This window comes from Falco cherrug, chromosome 11 (genome assembly GCF_023634085.1).
Source record: "Falco cherrug isolate bFalChe1 chromosome 11, bFalChe1.pri, whole genome shotgun sequence".
NCBI classification, from domain to species: domain Eukaryota; kingdom Metazoa; phylum Chordata; class Aves; order Falconiformes; family Falconidae; genus Falco; species Falco cherrug.
Window position 1 is genome coordinate 28563397 of NC_073707.1, and position 27045 is coordinate 28590441.

Consider the following 27045-nt stretch of genomic DNA (forward strand, 5'->3'; position numbering starts at 1 on the left):
CGGAAAACACGCATCTGCGCGCCCGGCCCGGCCCCGGGGCTCCTACGTGTGCTCCCCGCGGCGCCGCGCTCGGCCGCCCGGGCGGGAGAGGGGTCCCCGGGCAGGGGGAAGGACGCGCACCCCTGCCCCGGCGGCGGCTTTGCCTGGCTCTCCGTTTAAACTGGGGGGCGGGAGGTGCGGGGCGGGGGCAGTTTTGCAAAGTTCCCCGGCGTTTTCGGTTGTCCCAAGTGAACCGGCGCCGCAGGTCGGTGCGGGGGGATGATTTGGGGACACCCCGGTGCAGCCCCGCAAGGAAAGGCGCTGCCGGCAGCGGGGTCGGGGATCGGCTAGAGCCCGGCTACCGAGGGCAGCCCCGGCTCGGCCCCGCGCATCATCCGCGCATCCCCCGCACAGCCGGGGAGCCTCTCCCTGCCGCCGCCGGGGCAAGAGGGGCCCAGCTGCGCCCAGGGCAGCCCGGGCTGAGCACCCCGGGGGCTGCAGGGGGTCTGCGACCAGGGAAGGCCGAGCCCCACGCGTGTGAGCAGCCTCGCAGCGCCCGGCCCTCCTGTCCTTCCTGCTCCTTTTGTGCACCCCTGCCTCGCTGTGGGGTGGTGGGGGGTTGGGCACAGAGCAGCTGCGTGGCCCTGAAAAAAACACAACAACTAAATCCAATTTGCAAATTAAAAATAACGACGGGCATCGAGGACGGTTCCGCAGAGCGGGTTCAAGTGCTTGCGCCTGTCTGCCGGGCGTTTGGGGGAGCAGCGTGGGATCCGCAGTGCCCCCGCCCCACGCGCAGGGGTTGTCACCGGTGGGGTGCGGAGGGCCCTGGGCGGTGGGGGCCGAGCCGTCGGGGGGGCTCCGCTGGCGGCCCCGACCCGCAGCACCGGCAGCCGGGGAGGCGAGGGGGGGGGGGAGAGTTGAAGGGGGAAGGGGAGATGCTGAAGATTTTATTAAAACAAAAAGTTGAGCAGCGTGTATGTACTGGCGCAGCCCCGAGTCTGAAAGATTGTAATTTTCTTTTATGGTGTCTGGCAGGATTTGCAACAGATATTAATGGGAACATAAATAGCGCATGGAAGGTATTGAACAAAACTGTTTAATGCAAGGAGGTTGTACCAGAGGAAAATCTATATGTAGTTTGGATTGATTCATACCTCGGACACAGCCATCCCCTAAAGGAGTTCCCAATTTCTGCGCGCTCCCTCTTTGATTGGCAAACCCTGTAATTAAAACAGATTAGAGCGGTCGCTGTTACTGTTTTAAAAGAGCTTTTTTTCTGCCGAACTGGTGGTGGCTGAACCGAGCTCAAGGTGGGGGAAAAGCGTGTACGCTGGGGAAGTGTGCGCTTTAATGGTACTCATACATAGTAAAACATATTATCAAATTATCTGTATATATGCAGAGATCTACGATAATTGCGGCCGGTTGAGAATAAACTATGTAAATGTTGAAATAACACAGAACAGCATAAATATCCCGTTGAAAAAAAAAAAGAAAGAAAAAAAAAGATTAAAGCAGAAAAAGGGTGTAATTTCTCCCAGCCCCTGCCCCTGCCCCGGCGGGAGCGCGGGTCTCCCCCCTATAACCCCTCCCGGGTGCGCAGGCAGCGAAGCGGCTGCTCCGCGGTCGCGCAGCCCAGCGGAGGCTGCCCGCCTCGTCCCGGCCGGTCCCGGCCCCGGTGCCGGCTGTCAGGGTCCCCACCGGCGGTGATGGATCGCTGCAAACTTTTTTTTGGCGGCGCTGAAATGTTGAAGAGCGGGGGGGAGCCGCCCGTGCGCATGTGCGAAGGTGTCCAAACTGACAATGCTGGAGAGATAGCGAGCCGGGATTGAGAGAAAGGGAGAGTGTGTGTGCGAGAGAGGGAGAGGAGAGAGGGAGAGGGGGAGCGAAAAAGGAGGAAAAGCTCCGGGAGGAAAAAAAAAAAAAGCCCCCCCCCCCCCCAACCCCACGCCAGCATCGGCCGCGGGACTGGCAGCATGCGATCCAAAGGCAGGGCGAGGAAGCTGGCCGCAAGTAGGTGCAATACCCCTTTCTCTTGGCTTTTCACCCTCCCTCTCTGCCATGTTGCATAGACATGTCTGATGCGGCGCGGAGCTCGCGGGCAACCTGCAGCATCCCCCCCCCGCAGCGCGGCCCGGCCCGGCCTGGCCCGGCCCGGCGGGGAGCGGGGGGGGGGGGGGGCGCGGCGGCCGGAGCCGGGCTGGGGGCTGCGGGCTGCCGGCGGGCGGTGGGGAAGGAGTTGAGGAAAAGTTCAGTGGCGAGCGCTGGAAGTTGCTGCTGCTGCTGCTGCCGGGGGCTGGAGTGAGGGGGGGTCGGGAAAGGGGGGTGCGAGCGGCTCCGGGCCCTATAGTGGGCGCTGTCGGCTGCCGGCAGGGCTGGGGGCCGCGGGGGGGTGCGTGTGTGTGTGTGTGTGCGTGTGCACGGAGGGGCAGCGGCGGCTCTGCGGGGGAGGCGGCGAGCCCGGGCGCAGGTAGCCGGTGCGGAGCTACCGGGGACACCCCCCCGCCACGGCCCTGCCGCGGGCTTCTGCCAAAACCTGCCCCCCCCCCCCCCCCCGGCACCAAACCGCGCGTGGGAGCGGAGCGTGCGCGGGGCGGCGGAGCGGGGCGGGGGGGGCCGCCTCGCGTGGCCGGGATGCCCCACGCCGGGGACACCCGGGGGGGGAGGGGGGGGGCAGAGCGGAGCAGTTCCCAGCCTGCTGGAGTCACCCGCTAAAAGTTGATGTAAATGTTGTAATTTCAGGCGTTTTTCCAGCACTTTTTATACAGTTTGGCCGCCCGAAGGTCTGTGTTCCGCGAGGCGAGGGCTCGGCCGTCCACACGCAAAGCCCGACTTATTTAATTATTTGTCTTACGCTCACCCCATCTGTTTCTCCTTTATGATAGGGATCTTTGCCTTTAACTGCTGCAGTGTTGGGGCGCTTTTTTTTTTTTCTTCCTTTCTTTTTTTAAAAAGAGGGAATCAACAACAAAACTTTGCCAGCTTTCGCGTCCTATTTTAAAAGCAGCTGATGTCTTTATTTTCTCTGACACATCTGGGCAAATTTCATTTGATATCCATGGCGATGGCAACTCACATTCCCGAGTGAAAAAAAAAATGGGCAGGCGAAAAAAAAAAAAAAAAAGTCAGATGAAATGTTGCATAAGTTGCGTGACGTAAAAAGCAGATGGTTATTTACTTTTTATTTGTGAAGGGGAAAAAAATAATAGAGGAGCGTGGAAAAAGGGAAGCGAAAGATGTCTCCGGATCATCATCAGCTTTTCTGTGAACCTAACAATAACAGCAGCAACCTGCATTTGATTAGGTGATATTAAAGTGGATAATCCAGCGCCCACAATTTGGAAACAAATGTTAAATCTCCAGGTTGCCATCCCTGCTTTGGAGCTAATTATGGAAAAAAAATCTCACGTGCCCGACAAAATCCGTCAGGTTTCCTTGCCTCTCCCTTGCTTGCCTCTCTGCGCAGCGATGCAGGGCTGCTCCTGCTCCTGCTCCTGCTCCTGCTTCTGCTCCGCGGGCGAGATCCGACCGTCTGCAAAGTTTCTGCTCTGGGCTGCGCGTCTTGGCTTTCGCTGCAGCAGCAGCAGCAACAGCAGCACTTTCCACCCCAGACAGATGCGTTGCATTAAATAATCCTTCGGTTACAATCCGCTCATAAAGGAAATAATATTTTAAAAAGCTGGGATTTTTTTTTGGTATGTGTTTCGCAAAGCTGTTTCTTTCACCCCTAAGAGCGTCTCAGTTTCATGGCAAGTGGAAAGGAGGGTTAGAGGCGACCCCTGCAATTTAGTCGTTCGAAAGGAAAAGTTTTTAGCTTTTCAGTTCTTTCTGGCTGGGCTGGGAATAGAAAATACTTTGTAGCCTTCACCCTCTTACGTGGAAAACGGTACAGATCGGGATCAAGCGTGCTTCTTTTATTATTGCACTTTTACTGCTTTGTGCGTGAAGGTAAAATCGCCCCGACTGCGTGGCTGGCGCTAATACCCAGGAAAGCTTTGTCCTCTTAATTAAGGCAGATTACCTGAAGCGCGCATTTTCTTGACCTTGGTGTAAAATTGCTAAAAAATAATGTTGAGGCTTTGGTGTCGTCCACCCCCGCCCCCCCCCCCCCCCCCAAAAAAAAAAAAAAAGTAAAAAATAATCAGAAGAAACACAAAGAGCTACGCAGGGAATAGCTATTGAGTTTTCAAAATGCCCAGCTGTAAAAATAAGGGAAAAGCCACGCTGAGGTCTCTCCTCGCCACACTTTAGGGAGGCGGCCGGCAAGAGCGGGGCCGGGGCCCGGCGCTGCGGGCCCGAGGGATGCGGGCCCGGCCGGCCGCAGCCGCGCTGCACCTGTGCGGGCATCCCGCTCCGCTCCGCGCCGGCACAGGACCCGGCCCCCGGGGCAGCTGCTTTTCCACTCGGGTGGGTTTGTGCCCGTCTGGTGAAACCGTATCCCCGAATAACCCCCGCCCCATCACGGGCCGGCGCAGCCCTGCAGCCGGCCTGAGGTAGCCCCCTGCCACCCAGTAGCCTCATAAAGAGACAGAAGGTGATCAGATTAGGGGAACACACGTGAATAAGGAGGCACTTGTTACTTTTACACTTTATCACCACTTTTTTACAGGCAATTTAGTGCAGTCAAGGTAGATCCAGATCCCTCTAACCATCTGAGATAGTAAAATAACACTTTCCTAAGTTTCAGCAGGTTTTCCTGCGCCTGTAATTTGCCTCAGTCTAGTACTTAAAAGGCTTGATTGAAAAACAGAGCTGGCAAGTTTATTTGCCTGTTTAAGACTCTGTCCGGGAATTTGTTTTCGAGCAGGGAAACGTTTGCCACGTCCAGGCTCCCGGCCCTCGCAGCGATGCTGTTTATTTGCCACCGCTTCACCATTACCTCGGCCTCAGCGCGCCTCCGCTGCCGCTGACACCGTGTGTCGGTGCCCCCCCCAGCTCCGCCGCTGGGCCCGCCCGTCCCCGCCGCGGCTGCCAGCGGCTCGGCACAGCCCCAGCACCGGGCACCGGGCACCGGGGCGCCGAACGCCGGCCCTGGGCTCGGCCCGGCCCCGCGGCATCCCCGGCGCGGCGCTGTCCTGTCCCCGGGTGGCTTCAGCGCGGCGGCTGCGGACACGGGAGGCTGCGGGGACGGGCGAGACAATCCCATTACATGCCGGGCACATTTTCACCAGGCACTTCATTAACCCTTTTCAGGGCAGAGAGCGTGCGTGTGGCTTTTCGCTCCCTCTTTCTGCTTTTTCTTCTTTTTTCCACCTCCCTCTCCCTCCTTCCCTTCTCTCTCTTTCTCGCTCTCTTTCTTTCCCGTTCTCTGTGTCGCTCCCCCCCCTTTTCTTTTCTTTTCCCTTTTCTTTTCCCCTTTTCTTTTCCCTTTTCTTTTCCCCTTTCTTTTCCTTTTTCTTTTTCCTTTTTGTTTTTCTTTTCCCTTTTCCTTTTCCCTTTTCCATTTCCCTTTTCCATTTTCCCTTTTCTTTTCCCCTTTCTTTTCCTTTTTCTTTTTCCTTTTTCTTTTTCCCTTTTGTTTTTCTTTTCCCTTTTCCTTTTCCCTTTTCCATTTTCCTTTTCCTTTTCCATTTTCCTTTTCCTTTTTCTTTTCCATTTTCCTTTTTCTTTTTCTTTCCTTTTTCTTTTCCTTTTTCTTTTTCTTTCCTTTTCCTTTTCCTTTTCCTTTTCCTTTTCCTTTTCCTTTTCCTTTTCCTTTTCCTTTTCCTTTTCCTTTTCCTTTTCCTTTTCCTTTTCCTTTTCCTTTTCCTTTTCCTTTTCCTTTTCCTTTTCCTTTTCCTTTTCTTCTTGCCTTCCCTTCCCTCTTCCCTTGCCTTCCCTTCCCTCTTTCCTTTCCTTTCCTTCCCTCTTTCCTTTCCTTTCCTTCCCTCTTTCCTTTCCTTTCCTTCCCCCTTTCCTTTCCTTCCCTCTTTCCTTTCCTTTCCTTCCCTCTTTCCTTTCCTTCCCTCTTTCCTTTCCTTTCCTTCCCCCTTTCCTTTCCTTCCCCCTTTCCTTTCCTTCCCCCTTTCCTTTCCTTCCCCCTTTCCTTTCCTTCCCCCTTTCCTTTCCTTTCCCCTTTCCTTTCCTTTCCCCTTTCCTTTCCCCTTTCCTTTCCCCTTTCCTTTCCCCTTTCCCTTCCCCTTTCCCTTCCCCTTTCCCTTCCCCTTTCCCTTCCCCTTTCCCTTCCCCTTTCCCTTCCCCTTTCCCTTTCCCCTTTCCCTTTCCCCTTTCCCTTTCCCCTTTCCCTTTCCCCTTTCCCTTTCCCCTTTCCCTTTCCCCTTTCCCTTTCCCCTTTCCCTTTCCCCTTTCCCTTTCCCCTTTCCCTTTCCCCTTTCCCTTTCCCCTTTCCCTTTCCCCTTTCCCTTTCCCCTTTCCCCTTTCCCCTTTCCCTTTCCCTTTCCCCTTTCCCCTTTCCCCTTTCCCCTTTCCCCTTTCCCCTTTCCCCTTTCCCCTTTCCCTTTCCCCTTTCCCTTTCCCCTTTCCCCTTTCCCCTTTCCCCTTTCCCCTTTCCCCTTTCCCCTTTCCCCTTTCCCCTTTCCCCTTTCCCCTTTCCCCTTTCCCCTTTCCCCTTTCCCCTTTCCCCTTTCCCCTTTCCCCTTTCCCCTTTCCCCTTTCCCCTTTCCCCTTTCCTTTCCATCTCTATTTCTCTCTCTCCCACCGTCTCTTACTTGGGGTCAACAGTCACCACTCAATTTGGGACCAACTTTGTGGTGCTGCAGTAGGTGACGCCGCCTGGGGCTGAGCCCATGGCCGAGCTCCCTGGTGCCTTCCAGCTGCTCCCCGGCAGTGCCGGGCCAGCCATGGTGCAGGGCAGAGAAAGGACATAAAGGAAAAAGACGGTCCAAAAGGCAAGCTCATTATTAATACAGCCCTGCTTGTAAATGAAAAATGTAACCCTTGTTAATTAACGCTGTTTACATGGGGTACAAGAAACTTAAGAAATGTTTCTACAAAGGGGAAGGAACTGTTTACAAAACTCTTTCAAAAGTGTGACATATTGCTGCAGTTCCAGCACTAAAAAGCCAAACACACTTACACGCCTTTGAAGTTGGCTGGCTGAGGCAACATTATTTGAGTCGGATTCAGATATTGCTTGTGGGTATAACTAATGGCTTTTACCTAGTTAGTGGGCTGGGAGGGGCGAGGGCCTGGGCGCCGTGGCCATTGGGTCCCTCTGGAGAGCTGGGGCTGGCTCCCTGCCAGCTCTGTACAATGTCAACATTGAATATTTGAATTCCCAGACTCTATTTAACAACTTTCTAAATAAATAAACTCATTGTGTGTCTGTGTTTAAAATTATTTCACCTCTTTCATGAAAGCTACAGCATCTTATTACACCGGCCTCTCAGGCTGCTTTTCCCCCTTTTCTTTCCAAACAAACACAAATGGGGCTGAGCACAGGGATTTTTTTTTACTGCCTCATATCTCTCCCTCTCTCCCCTTCTCACTTTCTGTCTGTCTTCTTGCAAAGCATGAGTGGAGCTGCTCAGACATCCCACGATGTCCTTAGTGGGACGGCTCTGTGCGCCTTGCTATCTAATCATAACTAAAACCAAAGCCAGGTTCACCAAGTCGGTTAAATATTAATCATTTCTAAAAGGAGGCCCATGTGAGTGCCATTGCTGCAGCGGTGCCCTGTACATACTCAATCATTTTGGCTGCTGTACCATAGGCGGGCTCCAGGGACAGCTTTCATTGTTGTTGCCATAAATGGCTATTAGTGTTCATATTCACCTATTCACCTAGTTATTTAAGTGCACATAAGTGTGTATGTGTCTGTGCTTACTGTATACGTGTGCATATGTGTGTGTTCATGACATATCTTTCGGTTTATGCACAGAGATATATCTCTCTGTGCGTGTGTATATATATGTATAAAATACCTATATATGTACGTGCACATACAGAGAGAAAGGCAAGTAAATACATTTGATATCTGCGATTGCAGTTGATGTATGTACTGGTTTAGAGAGGGACTGTGGCATGCATAGGCTACAGGGGTGCTTGCAGCCTGTGTACCTACAGGCTCTGAAATCTGGGTGTGTATAGGGAACACAGAGTTGGTATACAGAAGCCTATGTGTTGTTCCCTGGGATGCTTCCAAAATGCACTAATTGCCTACTTCTGTGGTGGGAGTATTCATTGTCAAATATTTATTGACTTCATGTGTAAGTAAAGGTGTCTTGACAGAGAAAGTATTTCTGGCTGTCCTGGGGAGCACAGCTCCCTGATGAAGTTGTGTAAGTTGTTCAAGAAGAAAGTGGAATGAATTTTCTGTCAGGACAGGTACGTGCTGCGGGAGGATAACGGAAAGCATCGGTGGTTGCTCCAGCCCAGGGTGGCTGAGGAAAGGGCAGTGGGGAAGCAGATGGAGTTTCATAAATCTCAGCTGATGAATCCTTGTCCACATAAATTGCCTTGCTTTGCAGTAAACCACTTTCTAAACACATGTACTTTAACTTTGGAAGGGCTTGTTCAGACACTTAGGTTTCCAACCAAGAATTCATGATATTTGTTTATTTAAAATTTAACTATGTTTGCTGTCATTTTTTTGGAGCAACTCAATGCTCTTTTGCCGTAACTTGATACAATCAGTTTTACATCATTTCAGTTTAGTTAGGCAAGGAGTGTCTTATGAAGAACAGAAAGAGGTTTTTAATCATACATGGTTTTCAGACTAGCAGATACAAATGTTGTATTATCTAGTAGGCAGAGGTAGAACTGGACAAATGCAGATTAGAAATACAGTTTATATTCTAAGTAGTGAAGGTATTTAACCAGTAAAACAATTTACCAAGAGCTGGGTGGATTTCAACATCACTGGAATTCCTTTGTCTTAATTAAGGTCTGTTTTTCTAAAAAGATATGAGCTAATCCAAACAGGAATTAATTTAGGGAATTCCTGTAGCCTATATTGTACAGGGGGGCAAACCAGACCCCTCTTCCTGGTTTTATAATCTATGCACCTAGTTAAAGCTGTGTTGTTTCAAATGGAGACATAAGCTCAAGGCTGGGATCACAGGAATGCACTTAAAAACTAAATGGCCATTAAAAAAACCTGGGTTCAACTCAGGCAATGCAGAACCAATGTCTGGCTCAAAGTCTTTTCCATCCTTACCACTGCTTACCTGTACCACAGGCATCCCTGGAGTCATGCTGGGTTCAGGGGTGCCCTGTCTCTGAGTGTAAAGGCAAAGGCAAAGATGAGTTTTGCAAAGATGGAATGGGGTGTACACGCTGAGGTAAGGATACAGAGAAGGGGGTTTGGGGTCACAGAGGTTTGGCTACTGTTCTGCCATGGCTTTCCAGTGTGTTCTGCCATGTTAATGTGCAATTGGTTACTGCTGCAGTTCTTAACAGCCAGACCAGGAACCAGATAAGACCAGCAGAGATCATGATATGGACCAATAAGCATCAGAAAGCACCTCCGGGGCCCCTTTTGCTGCAGGGGCTGCTGGAGGGAGATGTTTGCTGGCAGATAAACTCAGCTAGGTGAAAGAAACAGCAAGGTGGGGAAGGGGATGGAGAAGCTAAGAAGTGGATGTTGTTGTCCTCAGGACTCTGTCTCTTTGCGTTGCCATTTTAAATAAAAAAAATTTCAAATTACGAGGGTATAAAGCCACCCTGCCTGGTCATTCATTGACTTTATGTCCCTCCCTTTTGTTTGCATTTCCAGGCTATAGCCAGACATTCCCTTCTCCAGGGCTGCTGGAAGAAAAGGCAGCCACAGAGCCATGTGGGAGGAGGGAAGCTAGGCTGCAATGAATATTGTATTCAATGCTAAATATGTAACAAAGAGAAAGAAATGTGAGCTAATCCAGCAACAGGAGTTGGGAAGTGAAATACAATTCATTTTATTTCAGGGTTTAATATTGTGGTCTGTTTCAGTGAAGCATTATCTTTTAAACTAGGATATATGCAACGACATAAAACCCCACTACCTTAAGGGAATGTCAAAGTTTGATCTCCAAATAAAGGAAATTCAAAGTTAAGGCTGAAATGTACCACATGGCCTCCAAGTCCTAGGAACAACAGGAGGCAAGGAAGTAGCTAAAGGTATCAGCTGCACTTTAAAACGAGTCCAGCAACTACCAAGCTTCCAGTGCTCATTGCAGATACACAGCATGGTTCGAGCTGGGATTTGTATTGACTAGAGAGAGGCTGGCTCAACAAGATCTGCAATGATCTTAGTCTTTCTGGAAACCTTGGCTGATCTGTGATGAGCATGAGAGTTTTGTGGTGGAAGGATTACAGGTCTGGGCTTAATTTATGCAGTGGAAATGTTCTGTCCCCTTTGGCACCAACAGCTTTTGTTTAGAAAATCTTACACTGGAGCAGAATTTTAGTTCAGAAAAGAGATATACCCAAGTTATGGCTTTATTCCTTTTCTGAAGAATTGCTTGTATGTCTGTATGGGTGCGCTACTTTTTAGTCCTGTTTAAACTCCAAACTAAATTTAAATTGCCTGTAAGATAATCTGCAGAATGGAAACTGCCACACAACCGTAGCCCTTGCTCCCTGACCCAAACCCATATTCCATTGCAAAGCAGGGCGCTGCTCTGTTTTGTGATTACAGTAAGTTAGAAACCAGAAGAGCAAGACTTCTATGAATAGGTTATTTTTGGCAATTGCATCACCAATTATGTATAAAATTTCAAAAAATATGAGTTCTGCCAGTTTGATCTCCGAGAGGGCTACAGAAAATGAAAGCTTTGAGACTGTTGTAACATCATACTATTTTGTCTATTAGATGTCATTAGATTACCAGAATACTGAGACCTTCATATCAACCAATCTAACAAAAATTTCCCAGGTGGTTTAAATTAAAAAATTAGCCATAAATATATTTTGTATAATGCAATTTATTATGGATGTTTATTGTGTGCAGTGGGAAAATGTTTGGTTTCGCATGATCTTACTGTATAACATGTGCCCTACTGAAACTGTTTATACTGTGGCAGCCTGCAAAGGCCCCAGACTAATTCGGAGACTGGCCGGGCTACATGCTCCGAAAGCCACAGGAAGGCAGAGCCCTTCCCCTGGAAAGCCAAAGGGGCAAAAACATCTTGTATGGGACATGTACAATGAGAAAAACTTGTCAGCAGGGAAAGACCTGAATGATAGAAAAAACAGGAAGGTGCTTCAGGGCAACGTTGTTTACTAGGGAAAATGGGATTGAAATGATACCAACTCTCAGCAGGTCTTGTTATACTGGGATGGGGGGCTCGCCTGTGTCCAAGGGATGTTTTGCTTCCTGCATCCCAAGTTTCATCAAGTTTCCCCTTACCTCGGTTTAGCAAGTAGGGCTCTGTACTCACATCCACCCATGACTCCAGATTTGCCCATCTGCAGTGGAGAGCAGGCACTAACCTAGGGAACTAGGGGTCCTGTGATGGACATATCCACCTTCCACTGGGATGATGTGACAGGGAGCTGATAGTTTCAGAAAAACATCTCCTGCCCCCTCTCCTGTTCTTTTGCACAAAGTCCGCATGCTGGCAAGAGTGGAATCATTCCTCAGTTTAAAAAATAACCCTCAACTCCCTCTGCCCCCCCAAGCTCCTTCACACATGTATTAACACCAAACTGGCAAAGCCAATGGAAAAGGATTTTGCATTTTGGCAGCAGAGCTGGCTGAGCGCTCACCGCGGGCCTTATCCCAAACCCACTGGAGCTGAAGGAGCTCGTACCGACTTCAACGGGCTTTGGATTGGGTCTGGCCAGGAGGAATCTGCTTCTCTTTGTCCTTTTTTTTGGGGAGGGGGGGCGGTTATCAGCAGCTTTTGCTCTGGTGGTGAACCCCAACATTATGATGTTGTAACAGATACCTGGATTTACATCAGTCTAAGTGAATTAGGTTGGCCCTATAATCTGGCCTCATTTAAGAGTCATTTTAACTATTACAATGAAATATGAACACTGTTGATGGGGGGACTGTGGTGACTTCACATACTTGTTTCCCACTGTGCCCCATCCATTCCCTGTGCTTTCCATCCCTCCCATGGGTCAAAGGACTGCTGCAGGCTGTAGCAGGCACCTGGGGGGTGCGGGGGGGGGGGGGGGGGGGGCTGTCCAGCAGTCCTGGCTTGTGCTGCAGAGCTCTGCATCCCAAGGACTGCAGTTCTCCAAACAGCCTCAATTTGTACCTTCTAAACAAATAGCTTTCCTGCTGAAATTACGTGGTGCCTCTTATAAGCACTCTGTTTAATGCCTCCTGATTTCACCTCAGACAAACAGAAGGTATGTGAGAGGCAAGCACTGACCGCTAGAAAAAAATTACCCAAACATGTCTAAAACATGGTTTGAGTCACCAGTGGTGCTTATATTTTTGATTTTAAAACCATTGAACATTTCCAGTGTTTGACAGAAATGATTAACCTTTCTCTCTTGAAAACTCTTTGTGATTTGAACTTATTGTGGCATGTTTTATTTACTTGCACCTTGGTGAGGAATTAAGAAATGCTTTTAGTGAGTTTTAATCTTTCCCATTGTCTTTGTGGCTCTACATAAAGGGAGAAAAGGAAACATGTTCAAAAGAATTTTGAAGTGATGTTTCTATTTTACTTTTTTTAGGCTCTTGATATATTTTTGGCTGCAGGGACTGGCATAGAGGATTGGTCTAAGAATACACAACATTGAAAAGCAAAGGCATATCAGCTCTATCTGAGTTAACAGCACTGCTTTATACTTTTGTTGTTTCATTGTTACCGTGTCATGGTAATAGTAATTCACAACATTAATGAAAACTTGTTAATTGAAAAAGGTAAACAGTATTATACGTTTGTCCCGATTTTTTCAGTTCTTATAGTAAGCAATATCTCAGTAGTCACTGGCTGCCTGCGTAAGAGCTATTAAGGATTTATGCTTTGTCTGAATAATTACTGTCCAGGAGTTTGTGGTACACGGCATGATGGAAGATACCAGATAAAGCCAAGGTAACTAAGAAATGAGGAAATGATGTACTAGGTCACTCCAGATGATGCAGATCAGAGAGATCTGAGGACATAAAATTGTGCAGTGTCTTTAACATCAGTGACCAGGCTCAGAATGAGAGAAAAGGTGAAATTAGCTGTACTGAACCAATGCCCCAAGTGAAAACTGAACGAAGACTGAGCCAGAAGGGGTAGAACAGAGTTAGATCTAGGATGGGGTGCAGCAAAGCTTCCCAAATAGTGCTTTCACACGCACCATGCTGAAGGATCAGCCATGGACCAAACCCAGAAGATTTATGTTCAACCTGACATTATTATTTATTATGACTTGAATTAAAGCAGCGACCGCAGAACCCAGCCAGGACTGGATGCTTGTTGTGCTGAGCTCTGTGCAAACATGGGCAGCCTGCGCGGAGCTTAGGCCCTAAGACATGCAGATTAAACTTTGGGCCTGCTGCCCTACGTATGCAATTACAGCATCGTTGGAGGCAGTAATAAAACCCTGAGGAGAAATAGTTGCTTTGAGGAAAGTCCACAGAGTCAGGACTGTGGAGTTCTAGGCTTTCGCTTGCACATGGGTGGATGTGCTTCAGCTTTAATCCCATCAGTTGTCTACTTTTGCCAGCAAATGGCCCCCTGGCTCCATTTTGGATGACCTTATTATTTTTGGCTGTGTCTGTAACCTTGGGTGATCAAGCTACATTAAACTATGAGTATCCTTGCAGCATCACCCACTTGCTTTCAAAGAAAATAACTCTGAGATTCACCGGGAAGGAAGAGGGCAATACCGGCAGATAATCCAGCTCTATAAAATCCCCAGGCTGTGGTTCCAGCCCACTTTCCACCCAGGCTCTGCAAGAGTGATGTGAGCAGTGTGGCTGGCAAGTGCCAGCAACCAAAAAGTCCCCCAAGCCTATAAGTTTTATTAAAGTTCCTTTAAAGTCTGTGCCAATAAAAAGGGTCCACACAACCTCTGAGTGAGGCTTCATAAGCTCAGTTTTATGTTCAGATAATTTGGAGCCAAACCATCATGGAGTTCACAGAGAGAAATATCCCACGGAGCATCACAAACTGCGAAGAAAATGTATTGAGGAAAGAGAGGACTGATAATTTTATGGCTTTCCTTGAAGTTAGGTGGTAAAATGGGCTTTATTTAGTAATTTCCTAACTTCTGATTGCAATTTTGTTACCAGTGCAATGGTTTTAGATATAATATTTTGTAAATAGGGAGAAATGTTAGAAGCCAAGGAGCTACAGCTTTGTGCACAGCACGTGGACCTGCTGTGGGAAGCAGTGCCATGCATTCCTGGTTCCCAAACAACTTGATTTTTGGATCAGGCCTCTGGGCAGGGCATGGCAGTGGCACTCCGTTCTGCTGTGAAAAGCTGTACGTTGAGCCCAGCATGGCCAGGTAGCCCTTGGGATGAATAGTCCTTTTAAAGCCAGGTCCAGGGATGAGCAGCTTACACTTATTTTCGGAGGGTGAAGCATTTCTAATTTGAAATACCTTTAAGAGCCCTGAGTTTTACAGATGAGGTGATTGTCACAATCTCAAGGCTCATCTTCCAAAACAGAGGCTATTAAAATCACATGTCTTTCAGCCTTTTGGCCAAGATATGTGTGTGTAAATCTACATCCAGGATTCCTTTGATGGGATTTACAAGATAAATCTCTGCTATGTTTGTCCTCACACAAATAGTTATTTTACACTCGGCATGGTTCATCTTTTAAAAATCTATTTTACAATGTAATAATTCACACCCACTTCTCTTTGGGAAGTCATTTATAGAAGGAAAATTAAATGTGGCCAGGCATTAGAGGGAGTACTGCTGATATATGCAACAACTCAAAATGTTGAGGGAAGTGATTATGGGTATGGGAGAAGATGCCGTCTTGACCTTGGCGGTTTGTTTATTAGATACTAAATCATGGACATTTCTTCTTCCAGTTATAACTGGTCTGAGGACTCAGATATAACCTTAAAAGCCCTTTCTGGGGTTTTAAACAGAATTTAGACCTCATCAGTGCTCAGTACTATTTATGTAGCTTGAATGAGGAAAGGGAATGTAGAGGCCACTGTGGGAAAGGGAAAAAAAAAAGGAGAAGAAATTAGAGAAAAAAGGAATATTCATTCCGATGGCTGTATTTCCTTTGCAAACTATTGCCCCTCCTGGTGCCACAGAGAAGAGAATGAAAAAATACTTGATGTCTTTTCATCCACTTTGCTTATGTATCTTGTGCATACGACAGCCACTAACCATCAGTCTTGTCCTGCCAGTCTTCTGTATCTCCTTGGAAGAAAAAGGCTATCTCTCATTGTCACCCTCAAAGATAGCACTGGAAATAAGATGGAAGTGACCAGACAGTAGGCAGAGATGGTGTGAGGGAATGGACTGGGAGATGGGACATGCCTGATGGACTGCTGTCAGACCCCTGAGCAAAAGGAGGCAAACAAATCAGCTCTTCTGGCACCTTTCTGCTCAGGAATGTTAAAGTAATTCAGGACATCTGACTGAAGAGATGATCAGTGTTTTTCAAATACAAAATAGGCCCTGAATATGCTGTTCTCCATGGTTTCCTCTCCCCAGTGCTATACCAGTTCTGTGAATATACATATATATACACACGTACATACACAGATATAAATATATGCATGATCTCAGCAAGCTTAATATGGCTAAATCATCTCCGTGCATCCTGACCTCCTGCTTAGTCTCCTGTTTCAGAGGCTCAGTGTGAACCAGGGTGCTGGGCTTACTCTTCAGGTCCACATATTTCTTCCTCTGGGTTCCTGCTCTGCAGAAATAGCTGTGCTCTGTGGGTCGGTGAAGATCCAGCTGAAGCTTGCGAGGGCTGGAGGGAGCAGTGTTGCTTTAGGCTCCCTGCCTGCGGAGTGACATATCAGAAGTAATAAGTCTGAGCTTGAGCTGATGTCTAACAGCACCGGAGAGCAGGCTGGAAGGCTGAACTTCTGCAAAAATGAAAGCAAGGAATTTAAGAGCAGTAAAAAAGAGGTTAAGGAAAGAACAAAAAGGAAAGGAAATAAATGTGATATGAATGGCTAGAAAAACAGCTATGTCCAAACACTATCCTCTGCTGCTGTATTTTTACACAGGACTGAAATAATAGAAATACATGGAGAATACACATTAATGGGGAAGAAGACAATTTCAGAAATTATCTGGATCATCTCGATACAGAAGATATTTTAGCAAAAGATATTTTCTGTGTGTTCAAATCTGCCAATAGCTTGAAGACATATTCTGAAGGAGGCTAGCAAGAGAAAGTGTGTTTTACTGGTGGGGTTTTCAGCCAAACTCTCTTGCTCTTGGAGTTTCTTATCCCTTTCTTCTCCAAGATACCTTTCCCTTGACTGTCAGAGAGGCAGAAGCTGACAGACCTTTCCCCAGCCCATCAGATGTGGCCTGCCCAGCCATACCTCCTGTCAGCTGCAGGAATCACACAGATAGTGCAGGCTCAGAGTTTTTTTCCCCCCCTTACTATGCTAAAGTAACAGCCGCAAAGCACAAGGAACTAAACTGGTGTGAGATCAGAACCGGCTTTGGCAGGGGCTGGACTTGATGCAGCTCTGCTGGCTGTTCATCCTGGGATCCATCCAGGGTGGGGAGAAAGCAGACACAGGGCAGTCTTCACTCTGTCAAGATCTTCTCTAGCTTCTAATGCTTAAAAGTGGAAAATATTTACAGCTCTTTAAAATAAGGGGTTTTCTCTCCCTTTTGGATTTCTAAATGTTCCTGGGGATTGTGTTCTTCCGTGAGTGTTACTTGTTTCAGAGTATAGGATCACAATAAGACAGCCTGGACTTTAATTTCTGTGAATATCTTTATAGGCTTGTTTTCATAGCTATATAACATTATTTTTTTCTATTCATCTCTCATTCCACTTTCTGATATATAGAAATATCAGGACTATGCATCAGTGACTTGTGTTTTCTAGCCCTGGGTGCCATTATCAGTTTTTAGCATATATTTGCAGTATTACAGCTACGCTGATCTTGGTGGCTTTTAAAAAATTATATAATATCTTAAAAAAAACCCCACTCTGTGATGTTGAGGCGTGCAACACCAGTTGAAGAGAAGCAAAAGATTAGACTTGAGTCATAGCATTACTGGTTTCCTGAACATTCAAGTGAGGAAAGGCAGTTAACTAAGTTGTGTGGTGGTGGTTTTTGTTGTTGTTGTTGTTGTTGTTGTTGTTTTTAAGGAAAAGCAAACAAAACCCAAACCCAACAACCAGTGTGGAAGAGAAGGACATCTGCTTTTATAATTATGCATTAACAGGCTGGGACCGTGCACCACCTGACGTTGTCCTCTGCAGCCTTTGAAGAACCCAGGCTGCCCAGCTGATTTCTTCCTGTGGTTGCATCAGGATTTCTCAGGTTTTCCAAGACTCACCCAGTATGCTTGTGCACCTTACTTGCCAGATGGCCTGAGAAGTGATGGGAGGTGGGGGTGGTGGGTGATACAAGAGTGAAGATCATTCAGTACAAAGAAAAAAGAGACCTTGTGAGCGTGTGTCCTGCCGCTCCTGAGCTTGACCTCCATGCAGCTAGGCAGGAACTTACTCAGCTGTGTCACATCATGGTGAAATTGGGCGCTCTGTTTTGGGATTGTTTGCAAGATAATTAAAGAATGTGAAGGCTGGCTGCATGCTGGGTAGAAGACATTTTCTTTGTGCCAAGTGTTTTGCTGTTCATCTGGTAGGATACCATGGAAAATATCGCTGCACCCTGCTCCAGGTGGGTTTGTGGAGCTGCCATCCCAGGTACCGCTCAGCTGGTGGTGGGTTGGGGCCAGGGGTGATTTGTCTTTGGGGCTTTGGGACAGTGTGAAGCTGCCTCTTTGCTGCCTCGCTTTCCCCTAGTGCTGCCTGAAGTTGAAACTGGGAATATTTCCATCTTCTCAGTGTAATTGCATGCTATGAAAGCAGTCTCGAGGTGTCATCCCAGAACTGGTATCAACAAAATGCTATTCCTCCTAGAATTTGGATAGAGGCTACAAGAAATACTCTGATGTTTTCTTGAGAAATAAGTGTCCCCCCCCAACCCCGCAAAATTTTCAGTTATTTAGTGTTGTGTCTACTGGCACAGATTTTTTGTCAGTGTTTGCTACAAAATCCTAAAGCAATAAGAGGAAGACATATCCTGCACGCCATCCCCTGGTGTTTTTCAGATGATGATAGTGATTAGCTTGGGGAATGAGGAATAACTCTGTTCCTATCACAGTCTCCCCATCCACAGCTAAAGTGTTATGACAGTAACTGTTGGATGCTACAGCTTGTTTTTGTCCCTGCCACAGCCTTGAGTGCCAGTGCCTCCATTGTTTCCTCTTCCAGCTCCTTGATTCTGCTGTGTTCTGTGTACTTCCCTCAATGTATAGAAATACATATGAAAAAAGAAAAAAAAATATTTCTGGCTGTGGGTTTAGATTGCACAAGTCAGCAGCAGAAGCCAGTGTGTTTCTTCAGTTTCATGCTGCCTTGGTCAATAATGCATGAGAATGGAGACGGGGAGAGTTTTGCCTGTTGTATTTGCAGCAATGGAGGTGATCGAATAGCACCATCTCACTCTGGTTTTGGTTAATAAGCAAGAAAAGATGTGCTAATCCTGTAGGAGTGTCTAATAAACCCAGCAGAGTCTGGCTGTGCTGTGCCACAGGGACTTTGCTGACCACGGTGGGGGTGAGGTGTGTGCTAGAGGCTGTTGCTGTTGAGGAGCATCCTCTGGAGAGGGCAGGAATTCCTGAAAGGGCTGTCTAGCTTCTTGTGATTCCTCCAGTGCTGGGCTGAGGGGATTTCCCTTGTCGGTGCTAGTGTTTCCCACATTTATGGGAACCACAGGCTTCGCAGAGCCAGCAGCCACCTCTGGTCTGAGCAATACCAGAAGCAGGAACCTGTTGATCCGTGTAAGGTACGCTAGAGCCACAGAGTGGTAGGTGATAACTTCTGTTCCTGATGATTTGAAGATGACTTTTTCCATGCACGTGTGGAAGGGGACTTGCATGTCTGATGCCCCAGGTAAACGGGCAGGTGACGTTAGAGACTGGTGCATGCGCTTGAGCAAACGTGTGTGTGACTGTAAGCTCTAGCACGTTGTAGCTAGGGGTTCAGCATGTGGTGCTGGACTGGTCTGTGAAAAACCTAGAAATTATTTTCTGACCAGGCTGAGGCATCATTTGCCATTTAAAGCTGTAAATCTGTGTTTATCCAACATTAACAGATGTAATGTAAATGAGTTCCTGTGCTCTCTGCTGGTTCACTAATGGTGCTTGTTTATAAGTGCTTTATGTTAACAGCTATTTGATGGTGCCCATTAGTTTTTCCTAGGTTAATGTTATATAATAAAGCAAGTGCTAGCCAAAAGCAATAGTAATACGATAAACAAAAAATCCAACTGCTGGGTGAGAAATGTAATGGAGCGAGGGCTGAATTCTGGTGGGAGTTTGGTTTAATCTGAAGGTTAAAAAATGTTATAATTTGGGTTTAAGTAAATTGGCTCTTTAGTCCCAGAGGTCTTGCTCTTGTACTTCTTGTGCTTCCAAAGCTTCCACTAATGCCGATGGGAGTCTTGGGCGCACAAGAAATGCGGGTTCAGGTACTAAAGTTACAGATTGGCTTGGACCAAAACCCCTAATCCAAATACCTCCGGCTTTTGAAAGCATTTGCCAATTGGATTTGAATCTGGACACAAACATTGTGGCTTGAGCTCATCTGAGCTCACTTACATCTGTGTAAATCTGTAGTATGGCCCCAATCCAGCAAAGCACGTAAATATGTGCTTAATTTGACTTCAAGGGGACTATTGTGCGCTTAAAGCTAAGCATGTGTTTAAGTGCTTTGCTGGACTGAAGTCCAAATACATGGGAGTCAATGAAATGACACCAAATAGCGCAGTGTAAGTGAGATTTGAAATGAACCAAAATGTTTGTATTTCTACCTGGAAATGAACACCCTGTTCATATCCTACATTCACTTTGTATTTTCATCCATCTGCACATAATGTATTCTTTACGGTAACCTGTCCATTCACAATCCAGTAAAAAAGAAATATACTTTGAATTTTCTTGCTCTATTACTCATATTTCATGAAATGTGTTCTTATGCCAAGTGTCTGTTTATATATATTTATACATGTTGTTTCTTTATTGATATTGGCAAGATACAAGAAGAAAAGAAATATTTTATAGTTAAAAACTTGTAAACAGTTTTATCCATCATTTAAAACATTTTTTTAAAGAGTTTACCTGACATGGTCAAATTAAATTATTTTTGGTTTTGCCAGTCTGACCAAAAAGAAAAATATTTGTTAAATATATAGGTTTTTTTAAGCTGCAAATACATGTTAAACATGTTCACAATTAAGTCACATGCGAACGTGCCTTTAACTTAAGTACTAAATGCCGCTTTCGTACTTTAAATCCCACTTCTAGTGATCACCACACTACGTAAAGCTGTCAATGAATATTTTCACATGAATACATTAATACCAGTTAAAAGATTGTGTATTGCTTGTTGTGAGGAGAACACAAAAGGGTTAATTGAGCCCAGTCCTGTGAAGGCGGCAGAGGCATAGACTAGAATTGGGAATTAAACCCAAAACAAATACAACAAGAAATAGCCCTTGTGCCTGTGTATGACGACCACAATGCAGACATAAAGAAGTGTAAGCTGCAAACGTCTGTAGGTTATTAATGAGGTAATAGAAGCAAAATTAGGTATCAGCAGGGTTTGGCTTTGTTTGAATAAACCCAAAATCTTTTATCTCAGAATGCTCTAGGAAAGACTCATAAGCTGTGATTTGGTGGTCCAGGCTATGCCCTTCTTGGTTATGGGAATTGACCCATGCCGTTTAAACTCACCAGTGTTTTCCACTTAGGGCAACCAGATGTGGGATCAGATGCAGAGAATGGCTGGCTGGGAAAAGGTTTGCATGGCAGTTTATGAGGAAAAATGCTTTTGTGTGCTTACTTTTGAATCAAAAGAATATATTGCACTTCAGCTTTGTGTGTCTGGAGAGTAGATGCTATTGTCTTGCAAAGCCAATCTTAGGGAAGCATGTAATGGCAGTGCTGAACCCTCTCTGTGTCCAGTGCTGACTGCTGCAGAGGGCAACACTGCCTCCTCGTTGCTTCCAGCAGCTTCCCTCTGGACTTACCTCAGCCTGGAGGAGAGCAAAGCTTGGTCACAGGCCTCTGATCAAGGTTTTGTATTTGTTCCTTTTAAGAGTAAACTTTTCTCCAAAATAGAGGGAAAAATACTCCTTTCATGACTCTCTGAGGGGTTGACAGCCAGAGATGCTGCTGATGCAGTGCGTGGAGTGATCCGCCCTGCCCTGATCCCTCCTCAGCCCTACTGTCACTTAAGTAAGTGGCAAAACTCCCATTAACTTTAATGATGGAGAATTGACCCTAAATGGATAAGGTTTTCCTTTAATAAAAATCACTAAAGGATTCAATTACACCATAAATGTATTCAGTGGTTGTGAAGTGATTCTAGTGTGCATACAGCCAAACCCTGAATTCCTTCTCAAGTAAGTGTCTGGGTGAGGATTGATTACAAATCCTGCTCTAAGTTACACCCGAATAACTCCCCTGGAGCTGATGGCATCACTCCCTGTTTCCCTTGCACGGGCAGTGCAGGGAGGCTGAGCTGTACTGTCGCATCCCGCTTCTGCTCACCTCAGATGGGGGCTGGGAGGGATGGAGCCTATCCCTGCAGATCTGCAAAGCTCCTTGCAACCCAGAGCAGCGCCTGTGGTGTGATGGAGGTTGCACCAAGGGTGGTTTTGGCCCTTCAGCCTTTGAAGAGCTCTGGCATGATGTAATCCCAACTCTGTAAGCTGCTGTGGGACCCTCGGGTTGGGAGATGCCCTATAAATCTCGGTCGCTGGTTTTTGTTACCTGCCTGCTATGTTACTTGACTAATGACTTAAGGTAAAGAATGGATATTGGAGAAACAGGTAATTAACAAAAACATCCTTCTGTGTTTTCTGCTCAGCTTCCGTGACTAGCATTTTCAAAAGCTGGGCAGATATGATTTGCAGCCTCCCTTTTTCACAAATGCGAAGGCAGGGCTGATGTGAAAACTGGCAATCCCTGAATGTTTTCCTAGTTTCCTGCCCTTGTGCTTGATGCAGCTAGGGCTGGTTTTCCAGAGAACTGCAGGTATCTGCCTTGATGTGATGTTTTGGAGCTGCAGTTAGTTTTTTTCCGGAGCGTGGGGTTGCTTTGAGAGTGGCCCGATGCAAGTGCATTAGCAAAGTGAGCCCGCTATAAAATACTGCTGCATCCAGCTGCCCCGTCAATAGGTCAAGCTATTTGTCTGATGCAGACAGGGTGTCTAGCTCTCCTGGCAGAGTCCCTTGCTTTGGCATGGGAAAACCTGTTTTGTTTAGCACTAGGGAAACAATATGTATAAATAGTAATGCCTGAACCTAAACACTCCTGTTGTCTTTATGCACAGGGTGCTGCGTTACTGGTTATTTTATGATAGATTTTTTTTTTTTTTCTCCCCCCAAAGGACTTGAGTCCCAGCCTGCGGAATAGCTGCTGTTGAGTGGAAGCATTCCTGCTATTTTCTCCTCAATTCAGAGGAAGCAATGCACTTGTTGTGTTACCTTGGTGAATCGAAAGTGGTTTTCACTTCCCTCAATTAAGCCTCCTTTGGCGCTGGCCCCTCCAAGGTGGAGAGCAGAGCGCACTCAGGAGCACTGCCACTGATTTGAATTCCTAAATTCCTCTCCTTGCAAACTTCAAAGGCAAGTATATTACTCTGTCTAAGAGGAACCAATTATGTAAACCCTGGGCTATTCGGAATGTTCCATAATTATTTATTTTCAACGAAAGAGGTTTTAACCTAAACTAGACAGAAAACTGGCATTTCTCCAGTTATTAGATTCTATTGAAAAAGGTATTAAACAATGGGCAGGGTAACAGGGTAGATTAGTGTCCCTTCATCTTCCTGACCTGGGCATGTGTCAGAGCTGTAGTGAGCTGACAAAAATTACTTTGATTTGATGACCATTAAAGGTCAGGAGCAGAAAGGGATCAGACGTCTTGGTTGAAGCTGAAGTACACAACATTACATATTGATAGTAATGAAGTTGTTTTATTTAATAAGCACCATCAGATTTAAAGGCTTTGTTACAGTATCGGGGCTGGGAGGAGGAGAGAGGCAGCCAGGATATGGGCTGGGGGAAAGAGGGAGAGAGAAAGTGTTCTGGAATGAGTGAAATATGTCCCCGGAGTAATTTTTTATTTTATAAACTGAATGCAAACCTGATGGAGAACTATGGAAATGAGCAGTCATGCTGGATACATACACACACTCTCTCAATATTCCTGTACTGTGGGTAATGAAAAGTGCCTTCAGGGATAGGGTGGCCTTACCATTCATCAGTGCCATAGCCTTAAGTGGGTAATAACTAAGAGCTCCCATATCTGGTGTGTATATAAATTCTAGCTCCTCAGTATATTTGCTGCAGACTGTATTTAATTTATACAATTCCTTAGCTTTAAAGCTGTCAATTGATAACATTCAATCTGTGAGCCTGACTGATAAAAGGGAAGGGAAGAAGTGCTCTCTAGTGGCTAGAGCAAGAGAAGGGTTTGGGGACCAAGGATCTGTGCTGGGAGTGGAGTGGTACTTCACCTGGGCTTTCCTCAAGGCTGAACCCCACCCCCACCCCTTTGCTTTTCTCTTTACCCCTTTGGGACACAAGGTGGTCGTTCTGCTTGGCAGGTGTTGCATGTATCTACAATCAGCAGACAACCATCTACCATGAGGATGAAGGTATCACTTTTGCCTCTAATGGTGACGGGCCTTCCCTTGTGCCTCTGACCCTTGTGAGTCTGGGAGATGCTGAGAGCTGTGACTTTCCCACATCCGTATTCCAGACCTGTGTGTAGGGTCAGTCACTGTATGTGGGAGGGTTGGTGATGGAGCTGACTGGCTTTTGGAAGGAGCAAGAAAGGAAGGAAGTCCCTAGCACAGCAAAATAAGGGAGGCTGGTACGCAAGGGCTCTGCAGAAATTAGCTGTCCCACAGATGCACAAGTGGATGTTGAACTTGGCCAGCATGTGCAAATACAAGAGCTGACTCTCCCCTCAGACACAGCAGCGATGGGGGATGCAAGTCTCCACGACTGAATGATGTGCCAGTCACTCAAACGCTATAAAGAGAGCCAAGCTCTTGCACTTCAATAACTTTGGGAAGTTGAAGGGAAAATGGCCAAGCAGTTTGGAATTCAGCTTGTGAACCCAATATTGCACATTTTTCATTGCACAAAACAAGCTGTTATTAACAGGGAGCTTTGTTCTTGATCAACATTTCAAATGCCCTTGTGTTGGGGAGGGGCTGGTCCAGAGCTTGGCTCGGCTTCCCTTCATTGTAAGATGTACTGGTTCTTCCTGACCCCAGGCTGCTGCTGGGCTGCAAAGGCTTAAAAGCACCTGGCTGTCCCACACGGGGCCTCTCTCATGGCACAGTGACAGCACCCATGCGGGTGGCTGTGGGTCCCCGCTGAGGCTTGCAGCACTGATGGGACTTGCAGAGGTGCAGCTCTGCAGGCACTGGTGATTCCCACTGGTGCTGGACCTGGTATGAGGCACAGCAGGTACTTTGTAGCCCAGTTTGGGCTCTGTAGGCTGGAGGTGGCCCTGTAGCCTGGTGCTGCTGGTGGTTTTGGCCAAGGCATTGGGCAGAGCTGTCGATGGGGCACACCATGGGTGAAGGATGTGGCAGGATAGGTGCTGGCCAAGGCAGGTCTTCAGAAGAGCTGGCATCTGTTTCCCCAGTATATGGTTACACATCTTCCTGATTGAGGGGCCAGGAGGTTACCCTGGCTTTCAGGGTAATTTCCTTCTCTATATGGGACTATGAGAAATGTCATGCCTTGCATGTGGAAGATTTTAAAAAGCAATTTAATATATTGATTGGGAGAGAACAATAATGAGAGTGGACTGGATGGTGACTTTGTAGATGAGGCATCCAGAGACTGTTGTTCTTATGAAAGAGTTGTGGTAGAACGCTGGTGTGGGCTTGTGCATTTGCTGGTTTGTGTAAGGGGAAATCCCACTTGCCCTGATGATCAGGGTCAGTCAATTTGTTGAAGACTATCTTTGCAACCTGGCTTCCAGGATTCACCAGAAACTCCAAATAGTGCCTTGAAATGCAGCTTGATAACATTCTTTTTAATTCTGAACTGCTGCACCTGTTGCTTAGGCTGCAATGCTGTGATTAGATTCAGAGGGGTAACGCACTACTAGTGCCTGCAGGAGCAGGACAAATATTCTTACAATTGCTAAAATAATTGGGCAGGATTATTTGCACCCAGATGGTGTTATAATACAAGTTCATCTGTAGTCTTAAATGGCTGAAGCCTTGATGTTACCGTTGAATGAGGCCACAGAGCATAGTTCCCCACAAAGTTAATTGGCTTCAGACAGCCAAGAGTGGAAAAGATTGCGTGATCCAGGAGGTGCTGGATCCGGCCAAGAACAGTGTGGGACGAGCAGGAAGCATGGCATGGGGCAGACATCCAGGAAGAGGATGTGAGGAGGAGTGGGTACCACGTTCCTGGAAAGCCGGCTCCCAGCGGAGACAGGGTGCTTGTTCTGAGCGCAGTAGCCTGCAGGTCAGAAGATGCACATCTAAGTGGAAATGTGCTGGTCTGAGGTGGATTTGGGTTTGCTTTGGGCTCAGATTCAGAAATAAAATGTTTTTTTTTTTGTTTAGCAATGCCCCATCCATGCACCTTGCTGGAGACACCTTGTTTCTCAGTGAAGTGGGGAAGTTGGCTCTTGTATCCACTATGTACTTCTCCTACAAGGCTCTTAACTGCTCCCTACATCTGTGACCCAGCCTCTTCAGGCAGTCTGTTTTTCAGTCACTGCTGAGCACCTTATTTGAGCAAAGTAACTTCATTAGAAAAGGGTCCCAGTGCAATCAATAAACAAGCAGTGAGTAAAGACAAATAAACTTGAAATGGGCATCATGATTAACCTGCTTGGGGGAGAGTAAAATGATTTAGCAATGACTGAATATTTGGCAAAGAAATTTTCAGCTGGCACCTGCTTTGCCTAAACTATTTAAATGGGAGAAGAATCTCCTGAAAAATGACTCAAAATGGCCCAAATTGCAGTTCAGAGCTTGCAATAGCCCGAGATAGGAAACAAAAAGAAGGAACATTTACTGGAGAAGGGCTACAAGGTCTTGGAGGACTGTGATGGAAATAAACTTGTTGAAAGCTAAACAAAACCATGTACCACCCCAGTACAAAAGAAGGAAGGAAGGTGATCACCGTGAAACACTGCTGCACGGTGTGAAACCCCTATACCCTTCTAAGAATAAGTCTTCCAGCATATGGGTCAGGAAGCAGCGTGGCTTCAGCCTGGATGCCTAGCAAAAAACCAAAGTGATTGTTTGGTGGTATGTTAATATAGCAGGTGCAGTTTTATTTAAACAAGAGGTAGCTATTGTTTTCTGGAAGTGTGATTTACAGGCTCATAGCTTATCCCGGAGGATCAGGGTGTTAAGTCATGTACGTGTATGTGTGTTTTAGCCCAGGGTGGCCGTTCCCCTGTCTGCATCTCTGAGCCAGGAGGAACTTAAAAGGGAAGGGCTCTGTAAGCTCAGAGACATGAAGTCAGGAGGGTTTGTTGGGGTGTAATAAGTAAAACTACTGAATGTGGGGACCTGGATTTGGGATGAAAGGGACGTGTGTTATCCAGTCCATGTCACGGTCTGGGAGGCTTGTGCAGGACCTCAGCTGATCTCAGTGGGGTTTAGGTGTGAGGATTTGTGGAAAGAACCTGGCCTTATAAACATTGCTTGCCTGGCAAGCCGTGAGAGAGAGCAGGAATTAGCAAATATCTTCATTTCTGATGACTTCAACACGGTACCTCTGTGGCTGAGCACAGAAGTGTCCAAAAAGCAATACATGATTTGTGTATTGGCAAATAGCACCCTGAGATCTGGCTTCTACCCTTTCCCTGTCCTTATTGATTTTGCTTTTCTTGAGCTTCCTCCTGAGTGAACGGGCAGTAGGAGAAGCCCCTTGTCCCATAGCAGAGGCACTGAGCTATGCAGGTTGGAGCCTGGCCCACCCCCCTCAGGGAAGCCAAGCTGGTTCCCT

The 27045-nt window shown here is 46.8% G+C and overlaps 1 protein-coding gene across 1 annotated transcript in view; it reads left to right on the forward strand.

The window, feature by feature from the left end:
* Positions 1 to 1831: 1831 nt before the first annotated feature.
* MECOM (MDS1 and EVI1 complex locus) overlaps positions 1832 to 27045 on the forward strand; it is a 346531-nt gene continuing 321317 nt past the window's right edge. The window contains exon 1 of the mRNA XM_055723809.1: positions 1832 to 1995. Coding sequence (XP_055579784.1) covers positions 1959 to 1995 — 37 coding nt within the window. The 5' untranslated portion in view covers positions 1832 to 1958. The remainder of the gene's footprint in view (positions 1996 to 27045) is intronic.